The 22,486-nt window shown below is 37.8% G+C and overlaps 1 protein-coding gene across 1 annotated transcript in view; it reads right to left on the bottom strand.

The window, feature by feature from the left end:
* Nucleotides 1-1,905: 1,905 nt before the first annotated feature.
* Nucleotides 1,906-22,486, bottom strand: part of LOC127229323 (SLAIN motif-containing protein 2-like) — a gene marked incomplete at its 3' end in the record, with an annotated part of 33,553 nt that continues 12,972 nt past the window's right edge. The window contains exons 2-6 of the mRNA XM_051194417.1: nt 15,888-16,036; nt 10,154-10,318; nt 4,964-5,125; nt 2,515-2,874; nt 1,906-2,037 (exon numbers count right to left, since the gene is read on the bottom strand). Coding sequence (XP_051050374.1) covers nt 1,906-2,037; nt 2,515-2,874; nt 4,964-5,125; nt 10,154-10,318; nt 15,888-16,036 — 968 coding nt within the window. The remainder of the gene's footprint in view (nt 2,038-2,514; nt 2,875-4,963; nt 5,126-10,153; nt 10,319-15,887; nt 16,037-22,486) is intronic.

Genomic DNA, 22,486 nt, shown 5'->3' on the forward strand with positions numbered 1-22,486 from the left:
TCTGTTAACATTCATCTGTCTTACTCCTTTCTTTCCATTAAATTATCCTGACACTATTCATTTTATTTGTTGAGAACTGGTGTGGTTGTACTACAGCTGTTACGCTCTGAAGCTCATTACTGCTTTGTTAATGCTCTATGAAAAAACTTCCGGGGCTTTTTAGGTTCCAGTACTATTTCCTTTCCCCAAAATCTCATCATTTTTATGTAAAATACTGAACAATCTAAATAGCTTTTAAGGAATCTTATATATCATGCTAGAGTAGAAATGCCTTGTCACAATACTTCTTGTCACAAATAAAGGCTAACATTACAACTAAAGATTGAAAAATTACCTCCAGGAAGAAAGACCTGTCACATTCCTAGTCGCCAAAAAAAAAATAAATAAATAAATAAAAAATAAAAAAAAATTACAGTCAGCATGCATCTGGGTCTGGTTTCAGAGACCTGGTGGGCTTTGGAACTCAGATCTGCTTGCTTACTCTGCCTCCTGAGTGCTCGAGCCGAAGGCATGAACTAACAGGCCAGATCTCAAATTTGTTTGACCTAGTCAAGCTCAGATTTAATGCAATAGCGAATTCTCAAACAATTTAAATAAATAAATGTTATCAATTCTTAAAAGTGATAGCTTTGACAACTTATTACCTCAAATTTTAATTCCATATTATAAGTCAAATTAGGAATACATATTAATCTGACATTTACATTGGTTAAATATTATACTTCATATTTACAAATGTATCTCACAGACATAATTTAATCAAATGAAAACTAAAAACTTCATAGGACAGATGCAGATATTAAGTGAGATTGTACAAATCCTTATAAAAGACTTTTAGAAGAAAAGCCAAAAGTTCAGTTTTGTTATAGATTAATAGACTGTATTATTGAACAACCAATTACCTTTATTATGATATAGCCTAAACTATTTAATAGTAAATTTTAATTTTATTTGACTTTTGTGACAGTAGGGATAAAATCCAGGGGCATCATACACATTCATCAAGTATTATCAATGAGTTAATTCTCCAGCTCTAGAAAAGTTTAAAAACGAAGATTTTTAAAGAAAATCTATTTTATAGGACATAGACTTGGGTAGCGGTACTGCTTACTTTCTATAAAATAAAAGCAAAGCCATCCCCTTGAAAGTGACTAGAATTTTTTTGTATTCAATACTTATTTGTAATAAATGCTTGACTTTTTATTTTGTAACAATAATTATGTTAAATACAGGCAATTCTATGGTAGCACAATACATATATTCTTTAAGACCCTTAAATTACATGGTATTACACACAAAATATGTAACTTGGAATAGTGGTATACACTTTTAATCCCATCATGTGTTGGTGCAGAGACAGGAGGATCTCTGTGTAATTAAAGGCTAGCTTGATCTACATTGTGAGTTCATCGACAGCTTTTCAGGCTATTCAGAGAGAAACTCTGTCTCAAAACTAAAAAACAAAAATAAAATAAAGGTGATCTTTGGTAAAAAGAGGAAGTTGAAACCACAGAGAGTGTCAAAAAATTAGAAAAACTGGTTAGAATTAAGTAGCCTATGAAGAAGCAATTTTTAAATTTTACCACAATATTATCTTTTTGTTTTACTCGATTTTCTATTTAAAAATCTGTATTTAGTTACTGGCAGGTAGGAGGGCTGCATCCACTGAGGACAGGTATAGAGGTTAGACATCAGTTTCTCTTTTCATCATGTGAGTTCCAGGTATCTAATTCAGGTTGTTGGCTTGCCATCATGCCTTTATCGGCTGAGCTAACCTACTGGCTATACAGAATCATATTGTGACAATGGTTTATTATGAAGTTATTCAGTACCAAAATCAGCTTGTATAGTTTTCATTTCCTGTCCCTGAATGACATTTCAAAGTGTTGGGATGGATGGACTTACTGGCTGAAGCCTGAGGCTGCATCCGAGGGACTCCTCCATTGGCATGAAAATTGGAGTGGCTTCTACTACTTTTCACAGAGTCAACTGGCGTGTTTGATGTTCGAGGTTTGGCCAAGACTGCGTCTAGTTTTTCTAAAAAAACATGAGATTTTAAATAAATTAATAATAAAAATCAAACCATTATCTCAGATATTAAGTTAATTTAGAATGATACATTTAAGCACATTTTTTCTGTACTCTATGTAGAAGTAACAGGAAAATGCAAAAAAAAAAAAAAAAACCCAGAGGCTATAAATGGATGGGAAATAACAACACCCTTAAAGAAAACTACAAAATTATATAATCAAATCTAAAGGCAAAGGTTACCCCATGAGTAAAATAAAGCAAATCCCTTAAAAATCCCACATGACCACTTAGCCCTGTAATTGGCTTGCAAATCCACAGTAGCTAACTGGCAGGTACTTAGTTTAATAAAGTTAAATTCACTTTCTCCTCATGTATACATTAATAAAATGTTAAACTTGACTACTTAAAAAAAATGTGGGGAATAATGGGCATTCCTTTTACTCTAAAATATGGACATCTTATTCCCAAAGTCTGCTATTTTACCTTCATTTTTACCATTGCTTGTCTGTAAATCTGTGGGATGGCCTTGGAGGGAAAGGCGAGGTTGCTGTAAACGGCTAATCATGGGTTGTGGGGACACTCTACTGTATTCTATTCCCCGGGCAGGAGATCGCGAACGAGGTGAATTTCGAGGTGACTGCTTGGGAGATGGTGGGGGTGAATTGCGTGGTGATGGAGAAAACCTGTTAACAGCGGGGTATACTGCATGGTGCATACTATCATCTCCATCATCCAAGCTCTGTGCATCCAGTTCTTGATCACTAAAAGTGCCCCGCCTTGTAGAAGTGCAAGATGAACCAGAACTGCATCGAGAGGTGGTGGCTGCATATTGCTGCCGGAGACCTAGCAACAATGAAAGCATTATTAATTTCTTTGATTGTATTTTCAGACATTCAAATAATTTTAAAAATTTAAGTAAATGATTACTATTGAGAAATTCCAATTTAGGGTGTAAAGTACAAAGAAAAATTCCTTTTCTACTTCTAGACATCCTTCTATATAAAGATATATAAACTACATCTCAAAGTTATTTTTAAACTGAATGAAAATGTAGTATTTGTTTTAAGTTCAAAACTTCTTGAATCAGAGTCTAAGAAGATAAAGCTATAAATTAAAACCAACAAACAAAAAACCAGCTCTACTCTAAACACAGAAGAAACCCAAACTTGGATTGAAGAAACTCTGAGGGAGAACTATTATGTAGGCAATAAACAGAATATATTAGTTAGCAAACAAACTTTTAAAGTTATAATGGGAGAGGAAGGAATCTAAGTACATCGACAGCAAGTACTGCTAGCTACTGGCACCCACTAGAAAGGATCTTACAGTCAGAATAGACCTTTATGCCATTTCTTATGCACAGAAACTGCTATTGAAGGGGTGAGAGCTAAAGCATCTTTTAAGGCCACAACTTCTTGGAGAAGTAGTTCAGTGAAGAGGACACACAGGGTAAATCTCCATAAACTACAAAATAAAGAACAAGTAACTCCTCCAAGTCCTTAGAACTTCTAGGTTTATGTAGCCCTGTAGGCCTGGGAAGTGCAGTAGTAACTGAGTTACTTATTGTCTAGCTACAGCAAATAGCAATAAGAGAAGTCAGCAAAGCAATAGAGAACATTGTTTTAGAAATGGAAGTCAGAGCCCAATGCATCCTCTCCAGTAACAAAAGAGAGCTTTGAGCAAGTCACCAAGGATTTTGTACTTTTCACTGTAAAAACTAAGACACTTGACCAGGTATGTAATTGACCAAATATGTAATTCTAATTTTTAATATTATATACAAATATTAGAAGAGCCATGGTGTAAAACTAAAAAAGGAGGGAAGGAAGATATTTTCAAGTACGTAGCATGGGTGTTTGGTAACAACTTTTTATTTACTCTGAAAAGAAATATTTTTGTGTGTGAATGTCTTACAAGAACTACTAAATTAGAATAAAGTTAAAATTTCTTTTTGTTACCAAAGCTACAGTAAATAAATAGTTTGCTGAGCTCCTCCAGAGAAATCAGCATCCAAAGTAAAAACTGAGTTTATTCTATGGTGTGGAATTAGGCAGCATTCTCTTTCCAGCCTCTTATGACTCCACTGCCAACTCCGTGAGAGAGATAAAAGTCAAAGAAAACTGTATTGTGCCACTAGGGTTTTGGGGCTAATGAATCCAGGCAGCATGAAGCTCTTCATTTTTTCTAAGGGGGGGGGTCATACTAAAGTGGAAATGATTCAGTAGACTAAGAAACATTCTGCAGTTTCCCACAACATATTTGACAAGACACATCATGCACACGGTGCAACCAAACGCTCTTAAAGTTTTAGCAACACTCCAGATGCTCAGCCACTGTCCAGACTCTTGACATGTAATTCACTGAAAAGGTTACAGGGATCACATTGTAGTTTACTGTGTAACAAGAATAGCACCACAACCACATTCTTGCATTCGAAGAGCCAGGGTATACATCCTCAAAAAGTACGAAAAATTTTTGTCTGTGTATATTTTAGGGGTGCCAGAGGCAACAAAGACATTAGATAACATAGTAGTTTGGGGCTCTTATAGTACTTAGACAGGTGTACACTATAACTATGGTATTACAATTTCAAAGTGTAGTAAATGAAAAGGTAAAAAGTCTCCCTTGGGGGCCATTAAATACACACTAAAAGACACAGAGTAATAATTACAATGCTAAGAGCCAATACAGACTGTACAGGGTATGAATACCATTCATAGGAGCCGAGCCAAATATGCCTTTCTGTGTCCTTCCAACTGCAAAGTTGTCTTAATATAAAATAAGACTTAAAAGCAAATACTAATGAAACGTCTACCTCAACATTTATACTTTCACCATATTTTTAATACTTTAAAATACATACAATAAATTTAGTATATACAACAAACTTGTGTATTAACAAAAATCCCAACTTTCAACAATTAAAACTTACTTTCTTCCTGCATCCGGGCTAGAATCTGCACATCAGTTACATCATTTAGCTTATAGTTGGATCCAATTGAATCTTCATCTAATTCTGAAGCACTTAACTCACTATCTATAGAGGATTGAGGGCTGAGTGGAGGATTTCTATCTGATGAACTTTTGAAGTTACCTTTAGAAAAGGAAAACACATCAAACCTTGGTAAGAGAAAAGCTGAGTTAAATAACTGTTGCAAGTAGCCAAATAATTTCATCCTTTGATTCAGTTTTATTCTGCCGTTTACATGTATAAAACTCTCAAAAAGTGAAATTAGAAACTGACCTCATTAGGGAGAAGGGTTACCCAGACTCCTTTGCATACTTTGTCACAAATACAAAACATCTTTTAAGTATAACTCATCTCATTTCCCATAACTATAACTTTCATCCAGTGCCTGAAAAGCAGCTGATTCAGCAACTACAGGGTAGATCAGTGGTTCTCACCCTTCCTAATGCTGTGACCCTTTAATATAGTTCCTTATGTTGTGGTGACCCCAACCATAAAATTAGCTTCACTGCTACTTCATAGCTGTAATATTGTTACTGTTATAAATTGTAATGTAAATATCCATGTTTTCGATGGTCTTAGAAGACCCCCACAAAAGAGTCACAACCAATAGGTTGAGAACTGCTGCCCAAAGCAGTCACAATCCACAGGTTGAAAACCACTGGGTTAGAGGCTTTCATCTTTTGCACGATACTCAGGAAAGCCATTCTGTAAGTAAATGTTTTCTCAAATTCAGCCATTAGCACAGCAATCTTTTCCTTGAAGAAAAAATTTACTTTCCTAAACAAAACTAATTTGAAAAAAGTAGATTTCTTAGACATTTAAGAACCAACCAACCAACAAAAAAAAAAAAAAAAAAAAAAAAAGACACTCGGTTAATTTGTCCTGCATGATGTCATGCTTACCAAATTAGAAATGGGGATCAGGATGTTGTGATGTTTGGCAGTGAAGTACAAGAGATGAGTAGATTTTTTAAAGAAAATGAGTAGATTTTTAAAAAGTACTCTATCGCCTAAACCAAAAGGACAGAAAACTGTGCAGGACAGGGAATATACACTAGCAGCAGGAACCTAGCATGTATCTCAAGGAACACTCTTCATGGTGACCTGTTTCTCTGAAGAAGCAATAAAAAGCTCAACACTCCCACTAATGTGTTTAATACAGACTGATTTACCTACCATACTTTGTAGCTTTAAAATTTTTTATTGTTATTTATTTTTATTTTATGTGCATTAGTGTTTTGTCTTTATGTATGTCTAGGAGAAGGTGTAGGGTCCCTTAGAACTGGTGTTACAAACAACTGTGAGACGCCATGTGGGTGCCGAGAATTCAACAAGGGTCCTCTGGAAGAGCAGTCTTAACTGCTGAGCCATTTCTCCAGCCCTGTAGCTTGTATGTATGTATGTATGTATGTATGTATGTATGTATGTATATATGTATGTATGTATGTATGTATGTTTTTTTTTTTAAGCACAGGTTTTACTTTGTAATATAAATGATCCTTGAACTTGCTATGCAGACTAGGCTAGCCTCAAACTTCTAATCCTCCTGCCTCAGGCATATACTATATCATGCCCATCTAGTTTCCCCAAAATTTTCACCATTATAGTCAACTCTACACAGCATAGTTCTAGACATGCCTGAGAGCTCTCTTTGTCTGGGAACCATCTTAACCAATAAGTAGCCGAATCCCTTTCCTATCCCCCATCTTTACCCTTCTGTCTGAAGCCACCTCCACACCACAGGTGTACTTCCAGATCAGTAACCTACTCTCTGGAGAGCCAGTTTTGACCCTCCTTTCCTCTCTCATCCTTTTCTGCCTGCTGCCATTTCCACACTCAAGAGCCCTGGTTCCAGACCCATGGTTTGGAGACCATCTTTGCAAGGTCAATTACACAGCTCATCTACCACTTTTACCTAGCTCAGATCATACATTTCCTGCACTGGCCAGATTATCAATCCCACTGGACACAAAAGCAAAGAGAGAAGTCCACAAGCTCAACCTGTGAACTAGCCAAAGCAATAAGGCAATAGGCAAGAGAAGGAAATTAGAATGATATAAATAAGAAGTTAAATATATTCCTATTTGCAGATAATATGACATTATATATAAGAGATCCCAAAAATTTTGACCAGAAAACTTCTACAATTAATAATTTCAGCAAACTGACCAGGGACAAAATAAATTTATAAAAAGGAGTAGCCTTTCTATATACCAGCAACAAACATATTAAGAAAGATGTCATGGACACACTCCCATTCACACAAGCATTAAAACAATAAAATATTCAAACAAACTTATTCAAGGAGGTGACAAACTTGCACAACAAAAACCTTCATATTTGTGAATGAAACTGAGAAAGACACTATGTTCATGGATCAGTTAAATTCTTATGGTAAAAATAGCTATCCTACTAAAAGCAATTACAGATCCAACAATAAAATACAAACCAAAATACCCACAACATCCTTAACAGAAAGAGGAACCTATCCTAAAATTCATATAGAACCAGAAAAGACCCTGAATAGCCTAAGTAACCCTAAACGAAAAGAGTAATACTGAATGGGTTGCCATTCCAGACTTCAAGGTACAGTAGAGCTATATTAAAAATAATAAAGACAATACAATAAACCAGATGTGCAGACCAACAGAATAAAATAGAAGACTCAAACATGACTATTCATAACAACAGCCATCTGATATTTGACAAAGAGGAAAACACACATGCAGGAGAAAAGACAGCATCTTTTAACAGCTGGTGCTGGGAAAACAAGATGTCCAGACACAGAAGAATGAAAGTAGACATTTATCTATCATCCCATACAAAAACTAGTTAGTAGTAGATCAAAGACCTCAATTTGAAACCCGAAATACTAAAACTGCTACAAGAAAACATAGGCAATATCCTACAAGCTGAAAGTGTAGGAAAGAACTTTTTGTATAGGACCCTTCTGTCCAGCAACTGAGGCCAACAATTGACAAATGGGACCTTATAAAACTAAAAAGTAAGCGGGGCATTGTAACACATGCCTTTAATCCCAGCACTTGTGAAGCAGAAGCAAGTGGATCTCTGTGAGTTCAAGGTCAGCCTTGAGGTCCAGGACAGCTGGGCTGCATAGAGAGCCTGTTTCAAAAACACTTCAAAAACAAATAAGCAAGCAAACCTCAACAAAAGAAACTAGAGTTCCTGTAGAGCTAAAAAACAAAAAAACAAAAACAAACAAACAAACAAAAAACAAACAAACAAAAAAAAAAAGGCAAGAAGAACCCTATAGAATGGGAGAAAATCTCTGCCAGCCATTCATGATAGAAGATTAAATATTCAGGACATACAAAGAACTCAAAAATCAGAATGAAGGAAATACATGACCCAATTAAAACATGGGCTAGGCATTTGAACAGAGTGCTCATAATAAAAAGAATCAAAATGGCTAAACAATATCTCAAAAAATATTCATTATCCTTAGCAATCAGGGAAAGACAAATTTAAAATAAGTTTGAGATTTCATCTTACCCCATTCAGAATGACTAAGATCAACAAAACATAACAAATACAGGCAAAATCATGGATAAAGAGAGGAATCCTCAGTCACTCTTGGTGGGAGTATAAATTTGAGGGTGCAGCCACTTTGAAAATCAGTATGGATAATCCTCAAAAACTAAAATTAAATCTACTATATGATTCAGCCATATCATTCCTTGGCCTATGCCCAAAGGACTTAACATTTTACTCTGCAAAACTTGCTCAGCTATGTTCATTGCTGCCCTATGCACAAGAGCCAGGAAATGAAACAACCTAAATGTCCTTCAGCTGGTGAATGAATAATGAAAATGTGGTACATATATATAATGGGTTACTATACAGCTATAAAAATGAAATTTTCAGGTAAATATCTGGCCCTAGAAAAGATTCACATATTGAGTGAGGTAACTCAGACCCTGAGTGACAAATGGTACATGTTTTCCCATCTGCCATTCCTGGTTCCAAAGCTTCAGATGTGAAACATGGAGTCACTGAGAAAAATCAGTAAAGTATAATGGAACCATGGGTACGGGGAGTTCTAGAGATGGGAATGAAAGATGATACACAGAGGGAAAAATGGAGAAGAAGGGCTCCAACTAGGCATGGGGAGGGACATCAATACAGAAGAAGAAAGGGAGGGCAGACAACACCAAGGTTATTTGATAAAGGAAGTTTTGCCACTTAAGCTAACAATGTTCCCTTACAGGAACCAAAAACTAACAAAATTCCAGTACCAGGTACAAGAAACTTCCTTTCAAATGATTGGTCAGGGTAATTCAAGTGACTCCCAAAATAATTGCTGTTGCTCTTGGTTGCCTCTTAGAGGTTAAAGGTCAGATCCTATTGCTGATTATACCACTTAGGGGCAGCAGAGTCTATAAACCAGCACAAGGGCCTGATGGGCAGGTGGGTTTCTGGAGCTCAGAAACCTATTTATAAACAGGTCAGACCCTATTTCAAAACTAAGGTGGAAAATAAAAGGAAGAGACACCTGATGTCAACCTGTGGACTCCCCATGTAATGCACACACATGCACAAATTCACAACTATACATCACACAGTTTCGAGGAAAGCTACACTTAGAGGTATATAAGAAGGCAGTAAGTTAGCAAAGACTAAGCTACTCAAGAAAAGTGTCAGTAGCAGAACAGGAACAGAAGAGACATGCAAGTCACAGCAGTCTGTCCTCCTCCTGTCTTTTACAGCACCTACTGCCCTTGGCACAGATGGGCCATATGCACATTAATCATATTAAATCATATGCTATGATTTAACTGTAGTACCATGCTCACTAAAACTCTTTTAAAAACAGGTCTGTAGATTTTACAACTCTAACAGGATATAAATGCGGTTTTATTGGTTAAAAGAATCAAGTGTGTAGTTCTGCTTAATTTAACCAGATTTAAGTACTAATTTAAAAGCCACATTTAGGTACAATGCAAAGAAAATGATATGCAGAGAATGCATAGCCACTGACTTAACTTGGTGCCCTCAGCACTCAGTAGAGGAACTAGCATAAACAGCACATCCAAGAGAGTCTCTCTTAGTGTTTCAGGGTTTCCTAAACAAAATGAGCCTAAACCTAGGATGAATTGTTCCTTTCTGAGCATTAGGTAAAGCCACTCCTTACCTGAATTTCCAGGAAGTATAAGCTGCTTGACTATAGGAGGTCGCACTGGTGTTGAGGACGGAGAATTGAAACCGCTGCTGTAAGGGCTACTGGCATTTGGGCTATAAGGACTTGTATAACTCATAGAGTTGAAAGGATTATTGTATAAATTTTGCCTCTTGAGAGCTGCATTAATGAAGAGAGAAAAATCAAATTTAGTAAGTGGGAAAAGTTTAACATTTCAAAAAAGTTTCTTAGCAAAGATTCATGAAGGACAGGATGGACCTGTTAAACTGCCTTTTATATCACTATGTTCATGTCCGTAGAGCTGCTGTCAGCTTTGTTAGAGAACCTTTTCACAGTAGTCAGCAGTAACTAGACTTGTAACTGGTCCAAATGCTGAGAATAAGTGATTGTTGAGTGCTTAAGCCACAAATAAGACATCTATATCACCCCCCCCCACACACACACACAAAGCTTAGGGGTCATGGAAGAAGGGGCGGGAAAGAGCCTAAGAGCTGGGAGCAGGGGGATGTGGACATGCTGATTCCCAAGCATAACATGGCTGCTACAAGAGCTCTCCATGAGACTTAGCTGTAACATCCTATAATGGACAAAAGAGAGGCTGGGAAGTCTTTGGGGATTCTATGCAGTTAATAGTTGATGGGGGGATGCTAAGACAATTTTCTTCAGTGGTAGCTACTAGTAAGGTACCTACAATCCAGTCAACAAACATGAATTTCATTGTAAAAGACACACACACACACACACACACACACACACCACATTTAATGGAAGTCATGAAATACCACACCCAGAAGTCTAGAAGTCTGAAATCTATTTAGTAATGATGTTAAAGCTTCAGGAGTTGTTTTTGGTTTTTTTTGTTTTGTTTTTTTTAATTAACTCATGTTTTACATTCCAATCCCAGTTCCCCCTTCCCTCCTCTTCTCCCACTACCCCTACCTTCCATCTGCTCTTCAGAGAGGGTAAGGCCTTCTCTAGGAAGTCTGCTAAGTCTGTCCCAACATCTCATTGAGGCTGGACCAAGGCACCTCTCCACCTCCCACTGCCCCCCCCCCCCCCCCCCCAAGAGAGGAAGGCATCTCTTCATAAGGGATTTTTTTTTTTTTTTCTTTTTTTGAGCAAAGAGCACTGTGTCCCAATCATATCAGAGGAAAGGTAGCAGAAAATCTGATGAAAGGACCAGACTAGGTAATAAACAGTGACTGAAAAAAACAGAATGAACAAAAGAAAAAAGGGACAGACATTAAAATTGTAAAGATAATAAAGAAAAAGAAATAGGATGGCTGAAGTTCTGGTTTGCCTACTGACAGAACAGTGATTTGGGAAGGAATCTTCTGTGTACTTTTTCTGTCTAATTAGATTACGTGAGATACGACATCTTGTACATATTTGTTATGTGCTACTTACTATGCAGCATGATGACAGAAATGTCAACCCGAGCAGAAGAAAACTGCTAATTTAGATTTCCTCTACTTTATTATACTTTACTTGCTTACTAATCACCAGCATGCTGTACTCCTATGAAATGTCAAACATTTACAACATTAATGAACATCAATATGCCAGAGTCCCATATTTGTTTTCAGTCTTAGGTTTTCCTCTGAGTTCTAATCCGAATTCCTCCCCATGGGTATTCAATGTATCTATCTTCCACTCAGCATACCAAATCCAATTCATGACCTTCCTTCTAGAAGCAGTTTCTCCTAGGGAATCACAGGAGGTCCTTCTTTCAGACTGGTGTGGTAGTTTGAGTAAGAATGGCCTCTATATATACTCATATGTTTGAATACTTGGTCCCCAGTTGTTGGAACTGTTTAGGAAGGATTAGGAGGTGTAGCCTTGCTGGAGGTGTATCACTGGAGGTGGGCTTTGAGGTTTCAAAAGCCCACGCCATTTCAGTTATCTTTCTTTTTGCCTCCAACTTTCAGGTACGATATAAAGTCTCAGTTTCTGCTCCTGGGTCATGTGTGCCTGCTGCTACGTCCCCACCATGACAAGCTTCCAATGAAATGCCTTTGTAAATTGCCTTGGTCACAGCACCTCTTCACAGCAATAGGAAAGTAACTGAGACAACAGGTACCATTTGTCCTGCCATACAAATGTAAAACTTAGAAATCACTACGGATGCTTTCTTCTGTTTTATCTCTCACATTATTTATCCCTTTATCACTCACAACTTCCCCATGTTAAATATATTCTGACTTTATACATAGTTCTTACCTCTCCCAGCTCAAGCAATAGAAATCGGAACTTTTCTTCTTCCAGGTCAGTCTCAGAAACTAACATTACATTACCTTCCCCCTTTTTTGTTTGTTTGTTTTTCAAGTTAGGGTTTCTCTGTATTGCTTTGGAGCCTGGAGCCTGTCCTGGAACTTGCTCTGTAGACCAGGCTGGCCTTCAACTCACAGAGATCTGCCTGCTTCTGCCTCCGGAGTGCTGGGATTAAAGGCGTGCGCCACCAACGCCCAGCCTTAAAGATTTTTTTTAAGCCTATTTTATCTTATAGATTAAGCCCCCTATTTCAGAGGGGGCCTTTGCTGGCAACCCTTTCTGTACAATCATATTTGACACAGCTGTCCATTCTTCAATCAAGATTTTGCAATTAAGTCTCCATTAAAAACTCAAAGTTGTACCCCCCCCCCAAAAATAAGGCAAGCTAAAGCCAAACATTTATAAGAAAAAAAAAAACTGAAAAGACAAAGTGGGGGGGGGATAATAGCTAAACACCCATGTAAATGTCAATCATGTTCCCAGGACTAAGCTATGATGGATGTGGAAGTCTCATTTCACTGTAGCCAAGGTTTGTTTTAAACTTGATGTACAATCCAGGATGGCTTTGAACTCAAGTCTTCCTACTTCAGCACATATTAGAATTGCAGACACATACCACCCACCTCCTAGCTCTCTTATAGTCTTTAATACCCTTGTTATAATAAAACAACCCTTCATTTAAAATTGCTATTTTTGAGATCCAGCAGCTTTGCTTTCAGCTCACAAATCTAGGTTGGTAATTAGTAACTGGCAAATGTTCCCACTCTGTTTTAAACCGTTATCTGGAGAATCATAGCCTGCAAGCCAAATTCAAACCACTCCTTCCTACTCATTCACATATTGTTCACAACTCCCTGGGTGCTATGCTTGTGTATGTATGCATGTGTGTCCTATATGGACATGTGCCAGTGCATGTATACAGGGGAAACAAAGACAAGGGATGTCCTACCAGTTTCTGCTTTATTCCTTTGAGACCAGGTCTCTCATTGAACCTGATACTAGCCAACAACCCCCAGAAATCCTCCCATTTCTACCTTACAACTCTGAGTTCAGGTACATGCATGGCATGCTGTACTTTTTACAGGAGTAATGGGAACTGGAACTCAAGTCCTTATGGTTGGTGCAGACCATGTTCTTACGTACTGACTCATTTCCTCATCCTCCTAGAACACTCTTAATGTCTAATAATATCATCTGACTAAAATTTAGTTATTTCAGATTGTCTACAGATTTATAGCAATTTATTTCACTCAATCACAGACTGAATATAAGGGAAATCAAGTTCCAGAGAATAATTATAATTCTATTTGTTTTTCCAAAGGGGCTTCTTTACAGAGATGAAAAGATGCAGACTCGGCAGCACGTAACAACCATTTCTTATTGCATGCCAGGTTAACTGTTCACCTAGTCTTCCCTCTGTTTTCTTTATCACTTTTAGCTTGAACGCTAACCAAAGAACACACATGTCTATAATAAAGCCAAAGCAGAAATTTTTAACCACAAATATAACTAAAAACAAGTCAGGGGCAGGTTGCAGGAAGAGAACCATGGTTCAGTTCCTAGCACCCACACGGATAATTTTAGTTTCAGGGGATCTAATGCCTTGTTCCTGTCTCTGTGAGCACCTACACATGAACACCTATTATTCATATACTCATACACAAAGACTGTTTCTCTAATTTTTAAGTGTCTTTAAGCACAAGGACCTGAACTCAGATTCCCAGCACTCACAAAACCCTGAGCACAGCAGGATCCATCTGCAAACCTAGTGCTGGAGCAGGTGGAGAGAGACAGACCCTTGAGCTGTGTTGCCAGCCAATAGAGCTGCCTCAGTGAGCTCTAAGCTTCATTGAGAAACCGTGACTCAAAATCTAAGGTGGACAGCAACTGAGGAAAACATAGCACTGACTAGTTTTTATGTCAACTTCACACAGGCTGAAGTCGTTTGCAACTGGGAACCTCAGATGACAAAGTGCCCCTACCAGATTGGCTTGTGATAATTTTCTTGACTGATGATTGATGTGGGAAGGCTCAGCTCACTATAAAGGATGCTACCCCTGGGCTGGCTTGCAAGAAAGGTTGAGCAAGCCAGCAACCAGTATTTCTCCATGGCCTACACATCAGCTCCTACCTCCAGGTTCCTGCCCTACTTCCCTTGGTGATGGGAACTATAAGCTGAAAGAAACCCTTTCCTCCCCAAGCTGCTTTTGGCATGATGTTTTATCACAGCAATAGATACCCTAACTAAGCCAACCCAATGACAATCTTTGGCTTACACACACACACACACACACACACACACACACACACACACACGCACGCACACACACACACGCCTGTACCAATACACATGCACACACACCCTCATGAATAACACATACAAATACACATATATACAAAAAGGAAAAGAAAACTTCAGAATAACTTATCATGCTTTATAATTCCTACTTCATAAATAGTGAGTTTTAAAAGAGACCAAGATAGGGCTGGAGAGATGGTTTAGTGGTTAAGAGCACTGGATGCTCTTCTAGTGGTACTGAGCTCAATAGCCAACAATCACATGATGGCTCACAACCACCTATAATGGAATCAGATGCCCTGTTCTATCTGCTGACCTCTTTGTCATGCAGGCATACATGCAAATAGAGCACTCATATACACAAATAATTTTTTTTTTTTTTTTTAAAGGGAGGACTGGGAGCCAGGCGATGGTGGTATATGCCTTTAATCCCAGCATTGCAGTGGTAAAACCAGGTGGATCTCTTGTGAGTTCCAGACCAGCCTGGTCTAAAGAATGAGTTCCAGGATAGTCAGGGCCATTACAAAGACAAATCCTGTCTGGAAGCGTGCACACATGCACGCGCGCGCGCGCGCACACACACACACACACACACACACACACACACACACACACACTTTGTAAGGTTTAAATGAATGCTGTTAAAAGAGTATAAAGGCAATTAAAATATTAAGTACAAAAAAGATAAGCAACATCTGAGAAGGAAGGGAAATGAATAACAGGCACTGTGCTAGACTCTTTCACATATATTATCATTTCTTCATTGGGATGAGGGATGTGAGCTCATAGGAGCCAAACAATCAAGTTCTCTAGTGAGGAGGTAGTACCATTTGGGCCTCTACGAGTATACTTTAGCACAATCCATTTACCAAAGTGTGGTATGTAGGATAATTTTAGATAATGCAAGAGAAACATTTTTCATTTTAGAAACGATTTTAGGTCATTATTAGAAAAATTAAAATTCATAATCTCCAAAATTATAGGTGACACTAAGACTTTTAAAAATTGTTATTACATGAATCCAGCCTTCATGATGGTATACAGTAAGATTCAGAAAGGCTATCAAGCCAAGAATTGCCTGCCCAAACACGCACATTCATTGTATATTCGTTCAGGCCAAGAAAATGAATGAATTCACAAGTAAAATTATAGACATACCTGACATAGTTTGATCAAGTTTGTGAATAAGAGACTTTTTAGCACATTCCACATCAGGACTTGGGTAATCCAAAACTTGCCTGCACCAAACTAACGGACTAACAGATTTCTGCATTGGTGTGAGTTTTTTCTTTGGTGATGTGTATAGCCTAGAAAAAAAACACAAAAGGGCAACATTTGTTACTGAGCACAGGACTATGAAGTAGGGTCTTTCTGTACTGGTTCAAAGAGAGGGTGGTAAGTGATAGATATGTTTAAAGTCACAACTATTCAATGTGCAAGAAAATAATTCTGGCAAGCAGTATTATCCCAACCTCAACCCCAAAATGAACCCAAAAGAGGGATTCTCAAGATGATTCTACCTTTTTTCCTGTGACTAGAGCTATGAAGAAATATGTGGCATGGCAACTATTGATTAGAACCATGACCTTAAATCAAGTGGGGAAGCGGGAGGGGCTCCACCCCCTTTTCCCTTTCTAGGGAACACACACACCTGGCCATGTGCAGTACTACTGGGTAATCTTTTCAAACACTGGTGTGTCCGAGAAGACCAGCATTTCATATCTTTAATGATCTACCATAAACCATGTGTGAGATTACTTTGTTTTAGGAAAGAAGAAAGGGACAGCATTTGAAAGGTCCTGCAGAGGCACACAGAAGGAAAATGATGAGAGGGTAGTATACTTAATCTCCACACTGGAGTTCTTCAGAACAGTCCAGAGTATACTGGTTGTAATAATCACTTCAGGTGTAGTTCCTTATGAAAAATATAGATATTTGATTTTTTTAAATGAGGATCATTTGTGCATTGAGTGGAATTTATAAAGGGAACACATCTTGCTTTGATGTATTTACACAGATATCTCAAGAAAAAGCTTACACTCTCACATTTTCCTCTCATCAAATTTAGCCAATAGCATGAAGTGATGTTCTGGTAAAGTACCTTTTTTTTTTTTTAACAATACCATATTAGACAAACTACTTTAAATAACACAAACTTTCCCATTCCCTCTCTTTTTTCCTCTCTCTGTAGTTTAAGTCTAGTAATACCATTTAGCTTTGACAAAGATGATCAAGAGCATGTAAGGTAAATGACTCCTGTAGTTCAAACTTAACAATTCAAAAAGTAATGCATTCATTTTCTTTCCAACATAAGTACCACAGATGTCTGTAACCAATCTTCATCTTGGCTGCCCGCTTTAAAAAACCATGGTAAACATACTGACTCTATCAGTTCAATCTCTGCAAGGTAAACAATTTACGTCAACACAAACATTTTTACAACTTTGTTTTTTAGGAAATGTCTCACTCTGTAGTCCTCGATGGCCTGGAACTCACTATGTAGACAATACAAATTTCTTAAGTCATAACATATGACTTAATCAAGGAGGCATGGGGGAGGGATTCAGGACTCAGGAGGGAGGCTAAAGATTTCTGGTAAACTTAAGTCAATGTGATGATGAGATTAAATCCAAGATAAATTGAGATGTGCTGCCAGTTTTTGCCTAAAAACTGACATTACCTCCAGTGTTAACTAGTTTTTACATCAACTTGACACATGCTAGTGCCAACTGAAAAGACAGAACCTCAGTTGGGAAAATGCCCCTATTACGTTGGCCTGAAGGCAAGCCTGTGGGGCATTTTCTTAGTGATTGATCTGGGAGAGCCCAGCCCACTGTGGATGGTGCTAGCACTGAGCCCAAAGTCCGGAATAGTATACAAAGAAGCAAACAACTAGCTGAGCAACAGTAAGCAGCACCCCTCCATGACCTCTGTATCAGTTTCTGCACCTCCAGTCCCTGCCCTGACTTCCTTGGATGATGAGCTATATACTGTAGCATGAGGTAAACCCTTTCCTTCCTAAATTGATTTTGGTCATGGTGTTAGCACAACAATAAAAATCCTAACAAAGACACTTCATTATCCTATTAAAGTTAAGTCAGAGGTCCAGTAAGCCTCACTCCCAAAAAACAAAACTCCAAAGAGTAAGGCATATTATCTCAACCCTTTCTCTCCTCCCTAAAGTCCATGGAGCCCATGGGGAGTTGTTCTTCCACACTGTTTATAAGGAGATAGGTAGATCTGGCTAAAACCTAACACACAGCCAATCTGTGTCTACATGGTACACACTTACACAGGATGACTGTTTAATCTCAAAAAATTTTCAGAGTATGAATGAACAGAATTCATCACACTGAAAACAGTCAAGAAGTGTAAGAACAAAATAACTGAATTTAACTAAAACAAACAGCAAATGTTCTAGGGTAGATTTATAATTATACTTAATTTGTAGCATTGCTCCCCAAGTTAGTTCTTCAGAATACTGTTAAAAAGTAGAGCCATTCATTTGAAAACAACGAACAAAATACCAGCATAATGTAAGTATGAATATATGTATGATTATGATGGAATTACTTCCCAAACAATGGACTTTAAAACCACCAAAACTGAATTGCCAATACATATTGCCTGTACCCAAAAGGTGTACTTACAGCAGAGGAAAGGAAATATCAAACTTAGTATTTAATGTGGGAATAGGGCCGGAAAATTTAAGTACCATTTGAAAATTGTCTTTAAAAAAAGTGCTGGTGGGGAGACAGTTTGCCTTACAAGCCTGAGGCCCCGAGTTTGATCCCCAAAACCCAAGTAAAACAATCCAGGCAAGGTAACACATGTGTCAGCAGTGGGAAGGGAGAGGCATGTAGGTGACCCTGGGGCTCACCTAGCCTATTCCAGGCAAGTTCCAGGCTACCCAGCAGAAAACAGAAATAAAAACAAAAGATGGATGAGGCCATTATTGTTAACCTACTTATTATAACCTGACAATGGTGGGATAGGAAGACCTGTGGATTATCATCCTGGCCACAATCAGCAGAGAAGAGAGTAATTGTTGATGAAGGAAGGCTCCCAAATACTGGCTTCATCTTTTTGTTTGTTGAGGCAGAGTCTCACTGTGAAGCGTTGGCTGGCCTCATAGAGCTCCTCCTGCCTCTGCCTCTGCCTCCAAAGTCCTGGAATTAAAAGCCTGAGCTACCATTCCTGCTTGTTGAAACACCTGCTTGTCACCTGAATGTTCTCTAGATGTTCTTTGTTTTTTAGTACCTTTGGTAACAATATTTAGGACAGATCAACAATCTTAGTTCACTTCCTTTGTAGTATTGTCAATTTAAGTATTCCACAGTACTGAATTTGAGTGTGAGTTAGCTGGTTGCAATTCATGATGGCTAAAGACCTTCTTTTCAAGGTAGGGACAACTTTATATCAGCGGTTCTCAACCTGTGGGCCACGATACCTCTGGGCATTGGTTCATAACCTGTGGGTCACAAACCTTTCACAGAAATTGCCTAAGTCCATCAGAAAACAGATATTTATAATTCTTAACAGTAGCAAAATAATAGTTATGAAGTAGCAACAAAAATAACTAATGGTTGGGGTCACCTCAATACAAAGAACTGTACTAAAAGGTCCCACATTAGGAAGGTTGAGAACCATTGATCTACAAGGAGAGCCTTATCCTCTTCCCAATCACTGGCCTAGCATCCTTGCTTTGAAGCACTCTGACAATTTCGTTAACATTTTAGACTGTTGATGCTTGTTTCTCTTCCATCTTCTGCAGTTTCAGTGTTACAAATGGTTTTACCTGGCTTTTCAGGTTCTGTTTTCTTGTGTTAAATGGACACCCTATCATTTATAGGCAAGATGCTGATGGCCGCATAACCTAGCCCAACTTTTTAAAATAAAATCTGATGGAACAATTCGCTCCTCTGCTAAACTTCTGTGTCAGTTTCCTTTGCCTTCAGGATAGCTTCTTCCAAAACTGGTGCCTCTGAGAAGTGTCTAATGATCCTATTGCACTATATCTTTAGCTTCACTTCTCACCTTCCTCCACAACCCAAATCTAAATTGAGTCATATAGGACCAGTTTCTATTCCTGGAAAACCTAAAACTTTTGCTGTTAGGTTACTTGTGTATACTGTTATATTAGCCTTGTCTGAAACAATCCCAATTCAATTCTTTTGCCTCAATGTCCCCTGGCCAATTTCACTCATATCATTCCTACTTTCTACTGGTCTCAGCTTACACAGGATTTCTTCAGGAATACCTTCCTTGAGCATCTCTGGTGCAAACAGTACTAGTTATCCCCATTAAGCACAATGTTGGAAAGCAAGATGTTTTAAGGAAGCATCTTTATAGCCATTTACATACAGCATATCTTACCAAGAAGGGAATTCCACATTCCAATATAATCTCCATCCCACTGAACTCCCTCTACTCATTTTATTCTGTTTGAATGTTTTGAGTTAATAGTTTTAACACAAAAAGACAATTTAGAAATGTATTGGCGGTGGGAACAAAACTGATATAACATGTATAAAACTCAAATCATGATTGCTAAGTAAAAGAAGCCAGCCACAAGACACCACATTCTTTATGACTTATTACATACAAAGTCTGGAATCCACAAATCTATGGAAAACAAAGTACATTAGTGGTTGCCTAGGAATGGGAGGGTGGGTAGAGAACAGGAGTAGAAAATAACTACTTTTTATGAGTACCAAGTGTCATTTGGAAGTGTGGGAAACAGGAAATAGTCTAAAACTGTATTATAGTAATTGCTGTATAATTCTGTAAGCACACTAAAAAGCAACAAACAATAAAAAGCATTAATACATTTAGTCAGGTAAGTTTTATATTATGTAAATTACATTTTATTAATCAACAATTATTACAAGAAATTAAACACCTTTAAACATAATTTATTCATATGGTTAAATGTGGAGAACTTTTAGAAATGTAACTAAGAATATGAATGAGTGAGATTTGGATTATGTCACACACGAATATGTCCATGAGACAACCAAGAATGTAACTTTATTGTGTTTTTGTTCACGTTCACACACACACACACACACACACACACGTCACACTCAAATGAAGACCAGAGGTTACCTTTAGGTGTCATTCACCAAGCGCCATCTACCTTGTTTTTTAAGCAGATGTCTCTTGAGTTGGAACTCCCTATGTAGGCCAAAATGTCTTGTCATGAAGCCCCAAGGATCCCCATCTCTGCCTTCCCAGTCCTGATATTACAAGCACATATTGCCACACCATGAGGACTGAACTCAGGTCCTGATTATGTGGCAAACATTCTATCAACTGAGCAGTCTCCCCAGCACTGAATTTAACTTTTTAAAATGCAAGCACCTTTACAGTACAGAAGTCTACAGATATAAGAATAATAACAACCCTTCCCTTGCTGAAATTAACCCCCATGTTACTTATATTTTGGATTATCTGACTCTTCTATTCATGCTTATATAACTGGAATATTATTAGACTATGGAAAGAAAAGAAAGTAAAGACAAAGAATGACAAAAATTTAACCAAATTTAATGTAAAAAAAAAAAACTAGAAGATACTTATTGAAATATATTTCTTGAGATTGCTGTGAAAATTTTTCTTCTTTGCTGGACAGTGGTGGCACATGCCTTTAATTCCAGAACTGAGGAGGCAGAGGCAGGTAGATCTCTAAGTTTAATACCAGCCTGGTCTACATAGTGAGTTCCAGGATACCCAGGGCTACACAGAGAAACCCTTTCTCAAAAAAGGCTTGTTCATGGTGTTTTATCACAACAACAACAAAGTAACTAGTACACATACTTAAGTAGTTAGAATGAAATGGAAAGACTATCACCAAGGTACTGCTGTTTCAGGCTACAAGAAATAAGTGTTTTCAGCCAATAAAGGCACCTGTAAGTCCTGTTCTCACCTTCATTTACCTGTCACACTAATCTTCCCAAAAAACACCATTTGTTAAGAACATTCCTACACTCAAAAAGCCTCATCAGGCTTTCCACAATATGTTCTCCAACCCAATGATTTAGCTTTATTTTAAAAGTTATTTCTGCTTGATGCACATTAACTGTATTTTCAACTGTGTTTCTCATTTGTTCTCTAACAAACTTCACTCTACTTAAGTGTGTTTACAGGCCATTCCTCTATGTTATTCAAGTACTAATTCTTTACCCTGACTGAAAGACATACCCTTCCACCTGTATCCAAGTCCAAAGTCCTAGCTCTCATATTTAAGTGCATATAAACTTCTGTCCTGGGAACAATTATGGTTTTCATAGAGAACTAGTTTATATTCTGTCTCCAGCTATAGTTCATTTTAATTTTCAACCTGACATAATCTAGATTATCCCAGGACAAGGTAAATCAATGGTGTATTATTGGCCAGTGAGTATGTCTGTTGGGACTGCCTTGACCATGTGAATGGATATGGAAACACCCAGCTTACTGTGGGTGGCATCAATCCCTAGGTCTGTGAGCTGAGTAGAGAAAACATGCATGCATCCACTTTCTCTGCTCTTGACTGTTAACATGGTGTGACTAGCTGTTTCAAGTTCCTATCACTTTGATTCCTGCAATGATGGGCCACAACCTAAAATTAATTGAGAGCTCACACAAGCCCTTTCTTCCCTCAACTGTTTCTGTCAGGGCATTTTGTCACTGCAACTAGAAAAGAAAGTACAGACAAAAAAAAAAAAAAAAAATCACAAAAGCTTTGTGTCATGCTCCACTCAATCACGCAAACA

The sequence above is a fragment of the Phodopus roborovskii genome, unplaced genomic scaffold (assembly GCF_943737965.1).
Source record: "Phodopus roborovskii unplaced genomic scaffold, PHOROB, whole genome shotgun sequence".
Taxonomy (NCBI): Eukaryota; Metazoa; Chordata; class Mammalia; order Rodentia; family Cricetidae; genus Phodopus; species Phodopus roborovskii.